The 15,072-nt window shown below is 45.0% G+C and overlaps 1 protein-coding gene across 1 annotated transcript; it reads left to right on the top strand.

The window, feature by feature from the left end:
- Nucleotides 1–839: 839 nt before the first annotated feature.
- On the top strand, nt 840–13,334 carry LOC144599338 (alpha-1,4-N-acetylglucosaminyltransferase-like). The gene is made up of 2 exons (XM_078410131.1): nt 840–1,268; nt 12,718–13,334. The coding sequence occupies exons 1-2, from the start codon at nt 840–842 to the stop codon at nt 13,321–13,323; spliced, it is 1,035 nt and encodes a 344-aa protein (XP_078266257.1). The 3' UTR covers nt 13,324–13,334.
- Nucleotides 13,335–15,072: the final 1,738 nt, after the last annotated feature.

The raw sequence follows: 15,072 nt of genomic DNA on the forward strand, positions 1-15,072 counted from the left end.
ATGATGTAATTCCAAGCACTGACCCAGGTTCTAAGTTTATCAGGTTTACCCATTAAACTCCTTGCATTGAAGTAATTACACTTCATCCCTTTATTATCCCATATTAATGAACCTCTCCCTGCCTGTCCTTTATTCAGACTAGCGTGTCGTTACATCCACTTTCCCATCAGCCCTTCCATTTGTTAACTGCTGCTCTGCTATTGGAATTGTCATCGCCATTTGTTTATTTTCAATGCATAACTCAACTATTGTAATTTATGAAGGTATAACTGAGAGTGAACTTTCCACACATAATAAAAACTGAGTAAAAGAAACCAGAAAATTATGGAACCACTCATTTAACAAAATATCATAACCGATAGGAACAGAATTAGGCCATTCGGCCCATCAAGTCTACTCCGACATTCAATGTGATCTATATCTGTCTCTTCTCACCCCATTCTCCTGCCTTCTCTCCATAACCTCTAACACCTGTACTAATCAAGAATCTATCTATCAAAAAGAAAGATAAATAATATACTGAAGCATTCAAGTAGATTTTGGAGCCACAAAAGAAATCAGACTTCTAATTGCTTGGCAATTGTTTTTTTTCGAAATTTCCGACTTCACAGCATGCTCCAATCCAAAGCTATCAAACAATTTCAAGCCCCTCCCCCCTCTGCGAATGATACTTTTTAATTTCATCTCTAATCAAACTAATAATTACCATAAATGTGGAATCTCTGGTATTTGATTCTAATTGCTAAGGGAAATAATTGTTCCCATGGAAATGTTATTAATATTCAAAAGACCCAACAATATTTCACAGTAGCTTTTTCAGAAGACCCTCAGGCCACGTCATGATTTCCATGCATCATGGTTATTTCTTTATCATCACATTTGGAGTTTGTGTCCTGCTATATGCACGTTGGTATATGGAATCACAACGCAAGGATCGTAATGACATGATAAGAATGTCACACGTGGACGATGAAGCTACCATGGAGGATCCTCATCCACTCCTGAATCCTGGGATTATGTTTGTGGAAACATCAGACAATGTGGAGTTGAAGCCATTGGTAGCTTGCTCAGTGGAGTCCACTGCTCGTCAAAACCCAGATAAACCAATCTATTTCTTCATGAAGAGGTTCAGTGGCAACTTGAGCCAGTATCCAGAGCCTAAGTACAGACTCATCCCGTTGCTCTCCTCAGTGAAGAATGTTGTCCTTCTACCTTTAAACGCTGCCGAAATGTTTGAAGATACTTCGTTGAAATTCTGGTATCAAAAGGTAACCAATAAGAAGAAAGTGTGATGTGTTACAGTTTGGGTCGTCAAACCAGAGTAGGACTTTCTCAGTAAAATTTAGGCCCCTGGGGAAGGCTGCAGAATAGAGGGAGCTAGGAGTACAAGTACATAATTCACAGAAAGTAACATCATATGTGGACAGGGTGGTGAAGAAGGCATTAGACATAAAGATAGACACAAAATGCTGGAGTAACTCGACGGGTCAGGCAGCATCTCTGGAGAAAAGGAACAGGTGCCATTTTGGGTCGAGACCCTTCTTCAGACTGAGAGTCGGGGAGAGAGTAACTAGAGGTATGAAAAGGTACAAAACAAATCTGAGGCAGCACCAATGACCAAACAAAAGTGGAGTCCCCAATGATCAATTTTTGGCTGTGGGGAGGTGGTAATGACGAGACATGCTGGCCCACATCAGTGAAATCATTAAGTATAGAAGTTAGGATGTTGATGATGGTGCAGTTGCACAAGAATTTGGTGAGGCCCCAACTGGAGTTTTGTGTTTTGTTTTGATCACCCAGGAAAGATTCCATTAAGTTTGATTGAGCGAAGAAAAGCTTTACCATGATATTAACCAGGAAGCAAGGACTAAATTATAGGAAGAGATTGGACAGGCCACGAATTTGTTCTTGAAGCTTACGAGTCTAATGTCGTTAGGGACATGCATCAGGTGAATGCACACAATAGGATCATGAGGCCTGGTTTTCTACAAAGTGAATGGTCTGTTTATGGAATGAGCTGGAGGAACTGCTTGAGGCAGCTACTATGACAGCACTTAAAAGACATTTGGATGATCGGAAGGGTGTGCATTAACTATTTTCTTCCTGGGAGTAAGTTGACTCAGTCTATCTGAAATTTGCGTCCAGGTCTGGTCTCCTTGAATCAGGAAGAATGTATGCACTAAGTGGAGTGCAGTAAAGTTGCACCAGGTTGATTCCTTGCATGGCAGGTTTGTTGTATAACAAGATTGAGCATCTTGTGCCAGTGCTCACCTAAGATTAGACAACACACAAGTTATCACCTTGAAATGTCCAAAATTTGTAAGGTGCTTGACAGGGTAAATACTGAGATGGTGTTTCCCTTGACTATGTGTCCATATTAAGGGGGTGACTATCTCCAAATAGGACTTTGGCTATTCAGGATAATTGAGGAGGAACTTTTCTCAGTCACAGGGTGGTGTGGTGAATCTTTGGGATTTTCTGCCAAATAAGTCAGTGAATGTTTAATGGTTGGACATCTATAAAGCATGAATTGATAGATTTTTAAATATTTGCTGCTGCAATATCCGATGTTTAAATTAGGTGTTAATGACCACAATGTTGTCTGGATTTTTAAGGAAGTTATGTTTTTGAGGAAGTTATCAGTTGTAGTGGTTTTGATTTATAAGGAGAGGCTGGATAGGCAGTATATTTCTTCATTTGTGTATAGGAGGCTGAGGAATGCCATTCCCTTAATAGCAATAATGTCCTTCTTCAAATTAGGAGTCCAAAATTGCACACAATACTCCAGGTGCAGTCTCACCAGGGCCCTGTATAACAGCAGTAGGACCTCCTTGCTCCTAAACTCAAATCCTCTTGCAATGAAGGCTAACGTGCCATTAGCTTTCGTCACTGCCTGCTGTACCTACTTGCTTACTTTCAGTGACTGTTGTATAAACAAACCCTCGTCTCGTTGCACCTCCCCTTTTCCTAGTTCCGTTAGCCCTAAGAGCTATATATAATTCTCTCTTGAAAACATTAGACGGGCATCAGACATGAGAAGTGGCAAGAATAGACCATTCAGCCCCTCCTCCTCAACAGGAACATGCCTGACAATTTACTCCAGTCATACTTTACTGCAGAAAGATGAGGACCCAAAGATGTATCAATCTATCACACAAAGGAGTGTAATAAGTTGATGAGATGGAACCTCATTGTTAGTGCGAAATAATGCAGCTGTTAAGTGGCAGTGGAACTAATTTGTCTGTGCAATTGGTGCAGATATTGTCAAATCTGAGTAATATTGTATATTCTGATGTACATGCCCAGCAACGCAGTCTATACAGATAAAGGAAAAATGTGTCAGAAGGAACTGCAGGTGCTGGTTTAAACCAAAGATAGACACAAAAAGAGGAAGAAACTTGGACTTTATTGCCTTCCAACTCAGTGAGGGATGTGGGGAATTCGCTATGGTGGATATTTTATATTAACTTCTATGTAGCTGTGTATCTAGTTGCTTTTTTTTTGTATGGCGGTACGGTAATTCATGTTTCACTGTAGTTTAATTGATGCAGGCGACAATAAACTGACCTTTGAACCTTTGAACCTTTGAAAAGCTGGAGTAACAAAAGTTGTGCATGGTCGGCTGGTCCAGCAGTCTGAAGAAGGGTCTCAACCCGTAACATCACCCATTCCTTCCTTCCAGAGATGCTGTCTGTCCTGCTGAGTTATTCCAGATTTTGTGTCTATCTTCAAATAAAAGAAAAAGGAAGATAGGGATGGTAGGCAACAATGGCCAGTCCTGGTTACTACAGTCCAATGAGTATTACATCAGAGGTAAACTAGGTATTGGAAAGAAAATAAATGAACATAATTTATAATTTCGAAAGTTAGGGATTGATTGGATGTAAGCAGCATGGCTATGTGACAAAATTCTTGCACTAATTTGACAGGATTTTAGTAAGGCTTTGACAAAGTTGTGCATGGTCGGCTGGTCCAAAAGTTTTAAACCATGGGATCTAGGCAAGCTGGCTAATTGGATCCAAAATTGGCTTAGTAATGGAAAACAGAATGTGGCCCATGGTGCACTATAAGAATCACTGCTGCATTATTTAATGTTTATAATATATATTAATGACCACTATGTTAGCTGGATTGGAGTATTTTAGTCAAAACAGTAACTGCAAAGGCAGCAAAAAAGATTTTTGAAGAAGTTACCAGTTCTAGAAGTTTTGAATTCAAAGGAGAGGCTGAATAGGCTGTGACTTTCTTCCCTTGTGCATTGGAGGCCAAGGAGAGACTTTATAGAGGTTTATTGAATCTCAAGAGACAAAGATAAGTTGATTAGCCAGGAAAGGGCGGTCTAAAACAATCGGCACAGGTTTTAGCTGAGAGGGGAAAGGTTTAAAAGGGACCCTAGGGGCAAACTATTCATACAGGGGGTGATGAATCTCTGGAGTTACCTGCCAGAGGAAATGGTACTGGGTAAGAATAATGTGGATGGATATACGTCCAGCCACAAGCAAGTAGAACAAGTTTGGTTATATACTGTGGTCGTCATGTATGTTGGGCCAAAGGACCTCTTCTCATGCTGCATAGCTCTGTCCAGGTAAACAGAGATTGAATATGCTGAGTTACATTTCCCTGAAGAAGGCCCCAAGGGGTGATGGAATTATACAAATTATGAGGTGGATTAAATGGGATTGATTTTCACCCTGAGACTAGTTGCTATCTGGAATGTAAGCATGATGGAGGCAGGTTCTTTCACAATATTTACAAAGCATCTTGGTAAGCACATGAATCACCACGGACCTTGTAGATAAATGGGGCAAGTATCAATGAGTGCAGTGATCAGGTACATGTAACAGACCGAATAAATTGCTTTGACCTTTATAACGGGATGACTCTTTTTTCATGAACAAAGATATAACAAACATATAACATATAACAACTACAGCATGGAAACAGGCCTGTCCGGCCCTACCAGTCCACGCCGACCATTCTCCCTGACCTAGTCTCATCTACCTGCACTCAGACCATAACCCTCCAATCCCCTCCTATCCATATACCTATCCAATTTACTCTTAAATAATAAAATCGAGCCAGCCTCCACCACTTCCACCGGAAGCCCATTCCATACAGCCACAACCCTCTGAGTAAAGAAGTTCCCCCTCATGTTACCCCTAAACCTTTGTCCCTCAATTCTGAAGCTATGTCCCCTTGTTGGAATCTTCCCCACTCTCAAAGGGAAAAGCCTACCCACGTCAACTCTGTCCGTCCCTCTCAAAATTTAAAAAACCTCTATCAAGTCCCCCCTCAACCTTCTACGCTCCAAAGAACAAAGACCCAACCTATTCAACCTCTCTCTGTAGCCTAAGTGCTGAAACCCAGGCAACATTCTAGTAAATCTCCTCTGAACCCTCTCCATTTTGTCGACATCCTTCCTATAATTTGGCGACCAGAACTGCACACCATACTCCAGATTCGGCCTCACCAATGCCCTGTACAATTTCAACATTACATCCCAACTTCTATACTCGATGCTCTGATTTATAAAGGCAAGCATACCAAACGCCTTCTTCACCACCCTATCCACATGAGATTCCACCTTCAGGGAACAATGCACAGTTATTCCCAGATCCCTCTGTTCCACTGCATTCCTCAATTCCCTACCATTTACCCTGTACGTCCTATTTTGATTTGTCCTACCAAAATGCAGCACCTCACACTTATCAGCATTAAACTCCATCTGCCATCTTTCAGCCCACCCTTCCAAAAGGCCCAAGTCTCTCTGTAGACTTTGAAAATCTACCTCACTATCAACTACTCCACCTATCTTAGTATCATCTGCATATTTACTAATCCAATTTGCCACACCATCATCCAGATCATTAATGTAAATGACAAACAACAGTGGACCCAACACAGATCCTTGGGGCACTCCACTAGACACTGGCCTCCAACCTGACATACAATTGTCAACCATTACCCTCTGGTATCTCCCATTCAGCCATTGTTGAATCCATCTTGCAACCTCACTATTAATACCCAACGATTTAACCTTCTTAATCAACCTTCCATGTGGAACCTTGTCAAATGCCTTACTGAAGTCCATATAGACAACATCCACAGCCTTGCCCTTATCAATTTCCCTGGTAACCTCTTCAAAAAATTCAAGAAGATTAGTCAATCATGACCTTCCAGGCACAAATCCATGTTGACTGTTTCTAATCAGGCCTTGATTATCCAAATAATTATATATATTGTCCCTAAGTATCTTTTCCATTAATTTTCCCACCACAGACGTCAAACTAATAGGTCTATAATTGCTAGGTTTACTTTTAGAACCTTTTTTAAACAAACAATATAGAGAGTAGAAAGTTGTTTCTCAAGGAGTGGACCTGCCAGATTAACATGAATTAAAGGATAGGTAGTGGGTTTATGATGTGCTTTATGTTGTACTTCGTGATCCGGTACCTGTTGTACCTTTAGTGACTCTGGAAGGACCACAAGTACACGTGTATAAAAGGTTACATTGCTGGAGCTCAATTCCAGGCTGTTTATTCCGTGGCCACCTGCATCCAGAGTGACCGCCTAATCACACCAATCACTTATATACACAGGCATACAAAGTAGTCCTTGGATACACAAAGTAGTCCCAGCAATATCACAACATCCCCCTTGTCTTATATATTACAACATCCCCCTTGTCTTATATAAAATTGTTTTCTTTACCATTCGAGGGCTAAAATATATTTAACAAACAAAACCAAAACACCATTGCTTTTTGCAAACAAAACCAATAGCACAACTAAACACAATTAAACACAATTGCTTTTTTCGCCATCATGGTGGTCATTCCTCTGCGGAATTTCACCCATCGCCGGGTGGTCACTCATCTCTGGGTGGTCACTCATCTCTGGGTGGTCACTCATCTCCGTGTGGTCACTCACTCCGTGTGGTCACTCACTCCGTGTGGTCACTCACTCCGTGTGGTCACTCACTCCGTGTGGTCACTCCACAGATATATACATTCATACAAAAGCATCAAATATAATACATTAAGCTTTCAGTACACAGATCACTACACAGGTCATTAAACACAAAATATTCATTTTGTTCCATATCTTCCCCTCAAGAAGACGTGCTGTGTAGATCAAACGTAGTGTAGGCTCTAGATGCTCCACCACCATGATTTGCCTGCCACTGCTGGCCTCCCACTGCTGGGCTGGCACTGCTGGGCTCCCACTGCTGGGTTCCCACTGCTGGGCTGGCACTGCTGGGCTCCCACTGCTGGGTTGGCACTGCTGGGCTCCCACTGCTGGGCTCCCACTGCTGGGCTGGCACTGCTGGGCTCTCACTGCTGGGCTGGCACTGCTGGGCTCCCACTGCTGGGCTGGCACTGCTGGGCTCCCACTGCTGGGCTGGCACTGCTGGCCTCCCACTGCTGGAATCGCGGTGCGATCGCGCCTCCGCTGCAGTGCGCGCTGGCCCCGCCCACAGGTACTCCCCGGCAGCTGCCGTTCAACTTTTCGAACGCGCTGCCGCTGCGAGCTGGCCCCGCCCACAGGTGCTCCCCGGCCACGCCCACAGGTGCTCTCGACAGCTGCCTCGGGCCCAGGGCCGTCCCGACTCTACGGTCGACGCGCCTGGGTTAGTATGTAGTGCCTCGGCCTTACCGGCCGCCTCACCTCCGCGGGTGGTCGGTCCCTCCTGTCGCCGACCCCCTCCGGTCGCCGCACACCTCCGTGGGTGTCGGTCTCCTCCAGGGCTCTCCCGGTCGCCGCAAACCTCCGTGGGTGTCAGCCTCCCCCGGTCGCCGCACACCTCCGTGGGTGTCGGTCTTACCGGTCGCCGCATACCTCCGTGGGTGTCGGTCTACCCCGGTCACCGCACACCTCCGTGGGTGTCGGGTCTCCCGGCCTCCCCCGGTCGCCGCACACCTCCGTGGGTGTCGGGTCTCCCAGTCGCCGCACACCTCCGTGGGTGTCGGTCTTCCCCGGTCACCGTACACCTCCGTGGGTGTCGGGTCTCCCGGTCGCCTCCGGTCTCTCCCCCACAAAGCAGTCGCAGGCTCCTAATCTCGGGCCTGCACAGGTGCTGGGGCGCGATGTGGGCCTTCACACACCGCCCTCAGGAGGAGCCAGCGCTGCCGTCGCAGCTGCGGCTTGCCTGCAGTCCGTCTGTCTTTTGTGTTTTTTGTTGTTTTTGTCTGAATTGTAGTTTAATATGATGTAGTGTTGTATGTTATGTTTGGGGGGGGGGGGGGTGTGGGTGGTGGGAGGGAACGGGAACTGTAACATTCTCTCTCCAGAACGGAGACGTGACCTTTGTTCTGTGTCGTGTCTCCGTTCCCGTTGCGGCCTACCACCGGCCATTCACCTGGGACCACCTGGGGCTCTGGTTCGCAGAGCCCGCGGCGCGGACTCACCACCTGCGGCGCTGGCTGCCTGCGGATGCTGCGGGCGCGGCTGCGACTCGTCTCCGGAGGCTCCGGCGCGGGCCGCGTGGACGTCGGAAGCCCGCAGACCCCTGGGTGGGGGCCGACATCGGGAGCTCCGGCAGCGGCAGAGGCAGCGTGTTCGCCCGCCCCGAATCGCGGGGCTTGGGTCGGCCCGTCGCGGACCTTTCACCGTCCGGCGCGGCCTGAAATAGGCCGTTGACCTTTCACCGCCCAGCGGGGGCTTCAATATCGGGAGCCCCGACCGCCCCGACGTGGCAACTCCAACAGCCTGACCGCGGGACAAGACGGCAGGGAAGAGAAAAAGACATTTTGGCCTTCCATCACAGTGAGGAGGGACTGGAGGAGACTCACTGTGATGGATGTTTCTTTTTGTTTGGTGTTAGTTGTGATTGTATGTGTTATTGCATTTTTATTGATTAATCTTATTGGTCTTATTGTTCAACTGCGGGTAATGTTTCATTTCACTACACATTTATGTGTATGTAACAAATAAACGACTATTGACTATTGACAGCAGCTTGCAGCGTCACGTCGGCAGCTCGCCGCTGACTACTGAGCAGGTAAGTATACCTACATATATTGGCCCCTTACCGAGCGGGAAACTTTTTTCGTTCTTCAGGGTTCTATTTTATTTTCCTGTTAACCTTTTTGCTGGGTTCCTTTTTGTTAACCTTCTTTTTTTCTTTTTTTTCTTACGCACTTGTTAACTTTTTTTCTTGGTTTTTTTGTTGTTTTCCTTTTCTAGGCTAAACACCCAAACCGCTGCCACCATGTTGTCCTTCGTGGTCCGGTACCTGTTGTACCTTTGTTGTGACTCTGGACGGACCACGAGTGCACATGTTTAAGATGTTATCATGGTGCAGCTTGTACTCCAGGCTGTTTATTCCAAGGCCGCCTGGATCCAGAGTGACCGCCTAATCACACCAATCACTTATATACACAGGCATACAAAGTAATCCTTGGATACACAAAGTAGTCCCAGCAATATCACAACATCCCCCTTGTCTTATTTATTACAACACTTTATTGGAGCAGCAGTGTTTTGTAATGTGGGATTGTGTGGAACAGTCAATTCACATGCTCCCTTTGAGAACGGATTGTAGTGTCTTTATGTAGGAAGGAACTGCAGATGCTGGATTAAACTGAAGATAGACACCAAATCCTGGAGTAACTCAGCAGGACAGACTGCATCTCTGGAGAGAAGGAATGGGTGACGTTTCATTCAAGACTCTGATCAGACTGGTGTCTTTGTGCCTTGACTACAGTCACTGGAAGGTGTCCTCCATGGTGAATGAGCTGTGGCTTCAGGAAATAGACAATAGACAATAGACAATAGACAATAGGTGCAGGAGTAGGCCATTCAGCCCTTCGAGCCAGCACCGACATTCAATGCGATCATGGCTGATCACTCTCAATCAGTACCCCGTTCCTGCCTTCTCCCCATACCCCCTCACTCCGCTATCCTTAAGAGCTCTATCCAGCTCACTCTTGAAAGTATACAACGAACTGGCCTCCACTGCCTTCTGAGGCAGAGAATTCCACACCTTCACCACTCTCTGACTGAAAAAGTTCTTCCTCATCTCCGTTCTAAATGGCCTACCCCTTATTCTTAAACTGTGGCCCCTTGTTCTGGACTCCCCCAACATTGGGAACATGTTTCCTGCGTCTAATGTGTCCAATCCCCTCATTATCTTATATGTTTCAATAAGATCCCCCCTCATCCTTCTAAATTCCAGTGTATACAAGCCCAATCGCTCCAGCCTTTCAACATACGACAGTCCCGCCATTCTGGGAATTAACCTAGTGAACCTACGCTGCACGCCCTCCATAGCAAGAATATCCTTCCTCAAATTTGGAGACCAAAACTGCACACAGTACTCTAGGTACGGTCTCACCAGGGCCCGGTACAATTGTAGAAGGACCTCTTTGCTCCTATACTCAACTCCTCTTGTTATGAAGGCCAACATTCCATTGGCTTTCTTCACTGCCTGCTGTACCTGCATGCTTCCTTTCATTGACTGATGCACTAGGACACCCAGATCTCGTTGAACTCCCCCTCCTCCTAACTTGACACCATTCAGATAATAATCTGCCTTTCTATTCTTACATCCAAAGTGAATAACCTCACACTTATCTACATTAAACTGCATCTGCCATGTATCCGCCCACTCACACAACCTGTCCAAGTCACCCTGCAGCCTTATTGCATCTTCCTCACAATTCACACTACCCCCCAGCTTAGTATCATCTGCAAATTTGCTAATGGTACTTTTAATCCCTTCATCTAAGTCATTAATGTATATCGTAAATAGCTGGGGTCCCAGCACCGAACCTTGCGGTACCCCACTGGTCACTGCCTGCCATTCCCAAAGGGACCCATTTATCCCCACTCTTTGCTTTCTGTCTGTCAACCAATTTTCTATCCATGTCAGTACCCTACCCCCAATACCATGTGCCCTAATTCTACCCACTAATCTCCTATGTGGGACCTTGTCGAAGGCTTTCTGAAAGTCGAGGTACACCACATCCACTGACTCTCCCCTGTCAATTTTCCTAGCTACATCCTCAAAAAATTCCAGTAGATTAGTCAAGCATGATTTCCCCTTCATAAATCCATGCTGACTCGGAATAATCCTGTTACTGCTATCCAAATGCTCAGCAATTTCGTCTTTTATAATTGACTCCAGCATCTTCCCCACCACTGATGTCAGACTAACTGGTCTATAATTACCCGTTTTCTCTCTCCCTCCTTTCTTAAAAAGTGGGATAACATTTGCTATCCTCCAATCCACAGGAACTGATCCTGAATCTATAGAACATTGAAAAATGATCTCCAATGCTTCCACTATTTCTAGAGCCATCTCCTTAAGTACCCTGGGATGCAGACCATCAGGCCCTAGAGATTTATCAGCCTTCAGTCCCATCAGTCTACCCAAAACCATTTCCTGCCTAATGTGGATTTCCTTCAGTTCCTCCATCACCCTAGGTTCTCCGGCCCCTAGAACATTTGGGAGATTGTGTGTATCTTCCTCAGTGAAGACAGATCCAAAGTAACGGTTTAACTCGTCTGCCATTTCTTTGTTCCCCATAATAAATTCCCCTGCTTCTGTCTTCAAGGGACCCACAATTGCCTTGACTATTTTTTCCTCTTCACGTACCTAAAAAAACTTTTGCTATCCTCCTTTATATTATTGGCTAGTTTACCCTCGTACCTCATCTTTTCTCCCCGTATTGCCTTTTTAGTTAACTTTTGTTGCTCTTTAAAAGAGTCCCAATCCTCTGTCTTCCCACTCTTCTTTGCTATGTTATACTTCCTCTCCTTAATTTTTATGCTGTCCCTGACTTCCCTTGTCAGCCACAGGTGTCTCTTACTCCCCTTAGAGTCTTTCCACCTCTTTGGAATAAATTGATCCTGCAACCTCTGCATTATTCCCAGGAATACCTGCCATTGCTGTTCTACCGTCTTCCCTGCTAGGGCCTCCTTCCAGTCAATTTTGGCCAGCTCCTGCCTCATGCCTCAGTAATCCCCTTTGCTATACTGTAATACTGACACTTCCGATTTTCCCTTCTGCCTTTCCATTTGCAGAGTAAAACTTATCATGTTGTGATCACTGCCTCCTAATGGCTCTTTTACCTCTAGTCCCCTTATCAGATCAGGATCATTACACAACACTAAATCCAGAATTGCCTTGTCCCTGGTAGGCTCCAGTACAAGCTGTTCTAAGAATCCATCTCGAAGGCACTCTACAAACTCTCTTTCCTGGGGTCCATTTCCAACCTGATTTTCCCAGTCTACCTGCATGTTGAAATCTCCCATAACCACCTTAGCATTACATTTTTGACACGCCAATTTTATCTCCTGATTCAACTTGCACCCTATGTCGAGGCTACTGTTTGGGGGCCTATAGATAACTCCCATTAGGGTCTTTTTACCCTTACAATTTCTCATTTCTATCCATACTGATTCAACATCTCCTGATTCTATGTCACCCCTTGCAAGGGAATGAATATCATTCCTTACCATCAGAGCAACCCCACCCCCTCTGCCCACCTGTCTGTCTTTTCTATACGTTGTGTACCCCTGAACATTCAGTTCCCAGCCCTGGTCCTCTTGTAGCCATGTCTCAGTGATCCCTACAACATCATACTTGCCCATGACTAACTGAGCCTCAAGCTCATCCACTTTATTTTTTATACTACGCGCACAAAGACTGGGAAAGAGGATGATTAGAAAGACTTGAAATTAAGATAATGTTTCTTTCTCCATTTTATCACAGGTGGATCCAAAAAAGGAGAAGTATTGGCTCCATGTGTTTGCTGACGGCTGCAGATTAGCAGTGCTGTGGAAGTACGGGGGCATCTACCTGGACACTGACATTATATCAATGAAGCCGTTGCCCTTTGGCAAATTTACATGTCCACAGAGCTCAGATATGATCAATAACGGGGCAATGGGTTTCCATCACAGGCACCATCCTTTTCTATGGAATTGCATGAATGATTTTGTGGCCAATTACATTGGACATATTTGGGGTCAGCAAGGTCCTCAACTGATTACCCGTGTGCTGAAGAGTTGTTGTCAGGAGGAATACCTAGGTCCCTTCATTGGCAAAGAATGCAATGGCATCTCTGTATGGATTATAAATCGATTCTACCCCATCACATATCCATCTTGGAGGAAGTACTTTTCTCCCATGGAAAATAAAAACATGGAACAGACCTTTTCAGCCACATATGGCGCACATGTTTGGAATTCTATGAATTCCAATAACGCAAAGAAAATAGTTGCTGGAAGTGGATCATTAATTGAACGTTTATTCCAGTTATATTGTCCAACTACATACAGATATTTAATTCAATTCAATAACAGTTCAATGATTTAGGCCTTGATATTGAGGAATGTGTGGTAGAATTAAATTCACGGGTGTTCTAAAGTCATAGTATGAAGTGTGCATAAAACAATGAAACATTAAATGTTAAACTTATCTGACAGCTTCCTCTGATCTGGATACACTACAATTCCCTTGTGTAATTTGAATTAGAATCAAACACCAATTTCTGACCCCCACCCCGGTTTGTGTGATGTATCTCTGCACCTAGGGACGTTGGCATTGAACCTGCAGCAGCTGTTGTAGGCACCTCACTGTAGAGTAGGGTCTCAACCCGAAATGTCACCTCTCAACGTGGTTAGGACACACACAGTAATAAAGCATGTGTGATGGTGCCAATCCTCAATCACTGATCTTTGTAACCCTGTCACAGCAAACTGGTGCAGTTGTGGGACTGTATAATTAGGCCAATCTATTCTATTTGTTCCTGAGCTTTAGTTGATAGAGACAGGGCCACGATAACTGTGTTGAGCAGGTGCTGGCAATTCTCATGTTAAAACTGCTGAGTACTTCCTCAATTCCACTGTAATTTTGGTCTGTAACCTCAATGCATTTCTATCTGGTAAAGGCAATTTTCACGATCAATTTAAAAATATAAACTGAATGATTTTCAGAGAAATTTGATGTTTTGCTTCATTTGTTTCCCTTATTAATACGTGATTAAAACTAGTTGTGTGCTTGATGGGAAGGGGGAAAGTTTTGACTTTACAAGGTATAGATGGTTTACAATGATAATACATCAGGGAAGGTGCTATATGCAAATACAAGATGTAATTGCCTTGTAGTGTATGTCCGTATAACTTTAAAGATAAGAAGTCATATAGATGATGGTAATAAAGCCTGGCATGTTGTGTCTAGATCCTTTATCTGCGCAATATGTATAAGGAAGTACAGAATCTGTTGAGGGCACGCAACAATGCCTTTAAATCTGGTGGCACTTCAGCATACTGTGTTGCCAGATCAAACCTGAACAAAGGTATATAATGGGCCAAAGATACCCACAGGCAACGGGTGAAAGACCACTTCAATACCATGGACACCAGAAGCATGTGGCAGGGTGTCAGGGACATCACTGGCTACAAGAGCAGCCCTGCCTGCCCCACAGCGGTATCACACTAACCAACGAGCTAAAAACCTTATTTGCCCCTTTCCAAGGCGGAGGCAGAGGGACAGGCCTTGCAACTGAAGCGGAGGGACAGGTCTTGCAACTGAGCACACAGGAAGTACAACCGCTCTGCAAAGGGTCAACCCACGCAAGGCTGCAGGCCCGGATGGATTTCAAGGAAGGGTACTTAGGGACTGTGCTGAACAGTTGGCTGAGGTATTTAACCTGTCGTTATCTCTGGCTACGGTCCGCAAGTGCCTGAAGTCGGCTACCATAGTGCCGACACTTTTAAAAGCAAAGATCACCAACCTGAACGACTACCATCTGGTTGCCCTAATTTCTATAGTCATGAAGTGCTTTGAGAGGCTGGTCCTCTCACTCATCGAATCCAGCATCCCTGCCTCACTGGACCCACATCAATTTGCATACAGGGCAAACAGATCCACAGAGGACGCCATCTCTCTGGCTCTTCACACTGTCGTGACTCACCGAGAGAGACAGGGCACGTACGTGAGGATGCTATTCATTGACTATAGCTCTGCCTTCAACACGGTCATCCCCACCAAGCTCAGGTGTGGTGCTACGGAGCTCTGTTTCAATCACTCGAATGAGTGAGTTCTAAACATTTTTTGGAATTC

Source organism: Rhinoraja longicauda, chromosome 13 (assembly GCF_053455715.1).
Source record: "Rhinoraja longicauda isolate Sanriku21f chromosome 13, sRhiLon1.1, whole genome shotgun sequence".
In the NCBI taxonomy this organism is placed as follows: domain Eukaryota; kingdom Metazoa; phylum Chordata; class Chondrichthyes; order Rajiformes; family Arhynchobatidae; genus Rhinoraja; species Rhinoraja longicauda.

Bases quoted from the DNA above. Each gene is read 5' to 3' on its own strand.
- LOC144599338 (XM_078410131.1), top strand. From the start codon at position 840: ATGATTTCCATGCATCATGGTTATTTCTTTATCATCACATTTGGAGTT. The intron at 1,269-12,717 runs GTAACCAATAAG...ATTTTATCACAG, and splicing joins TGAAATTCTGGTATCAAAAG to GTGGATCCAAAAAAGGAGAA.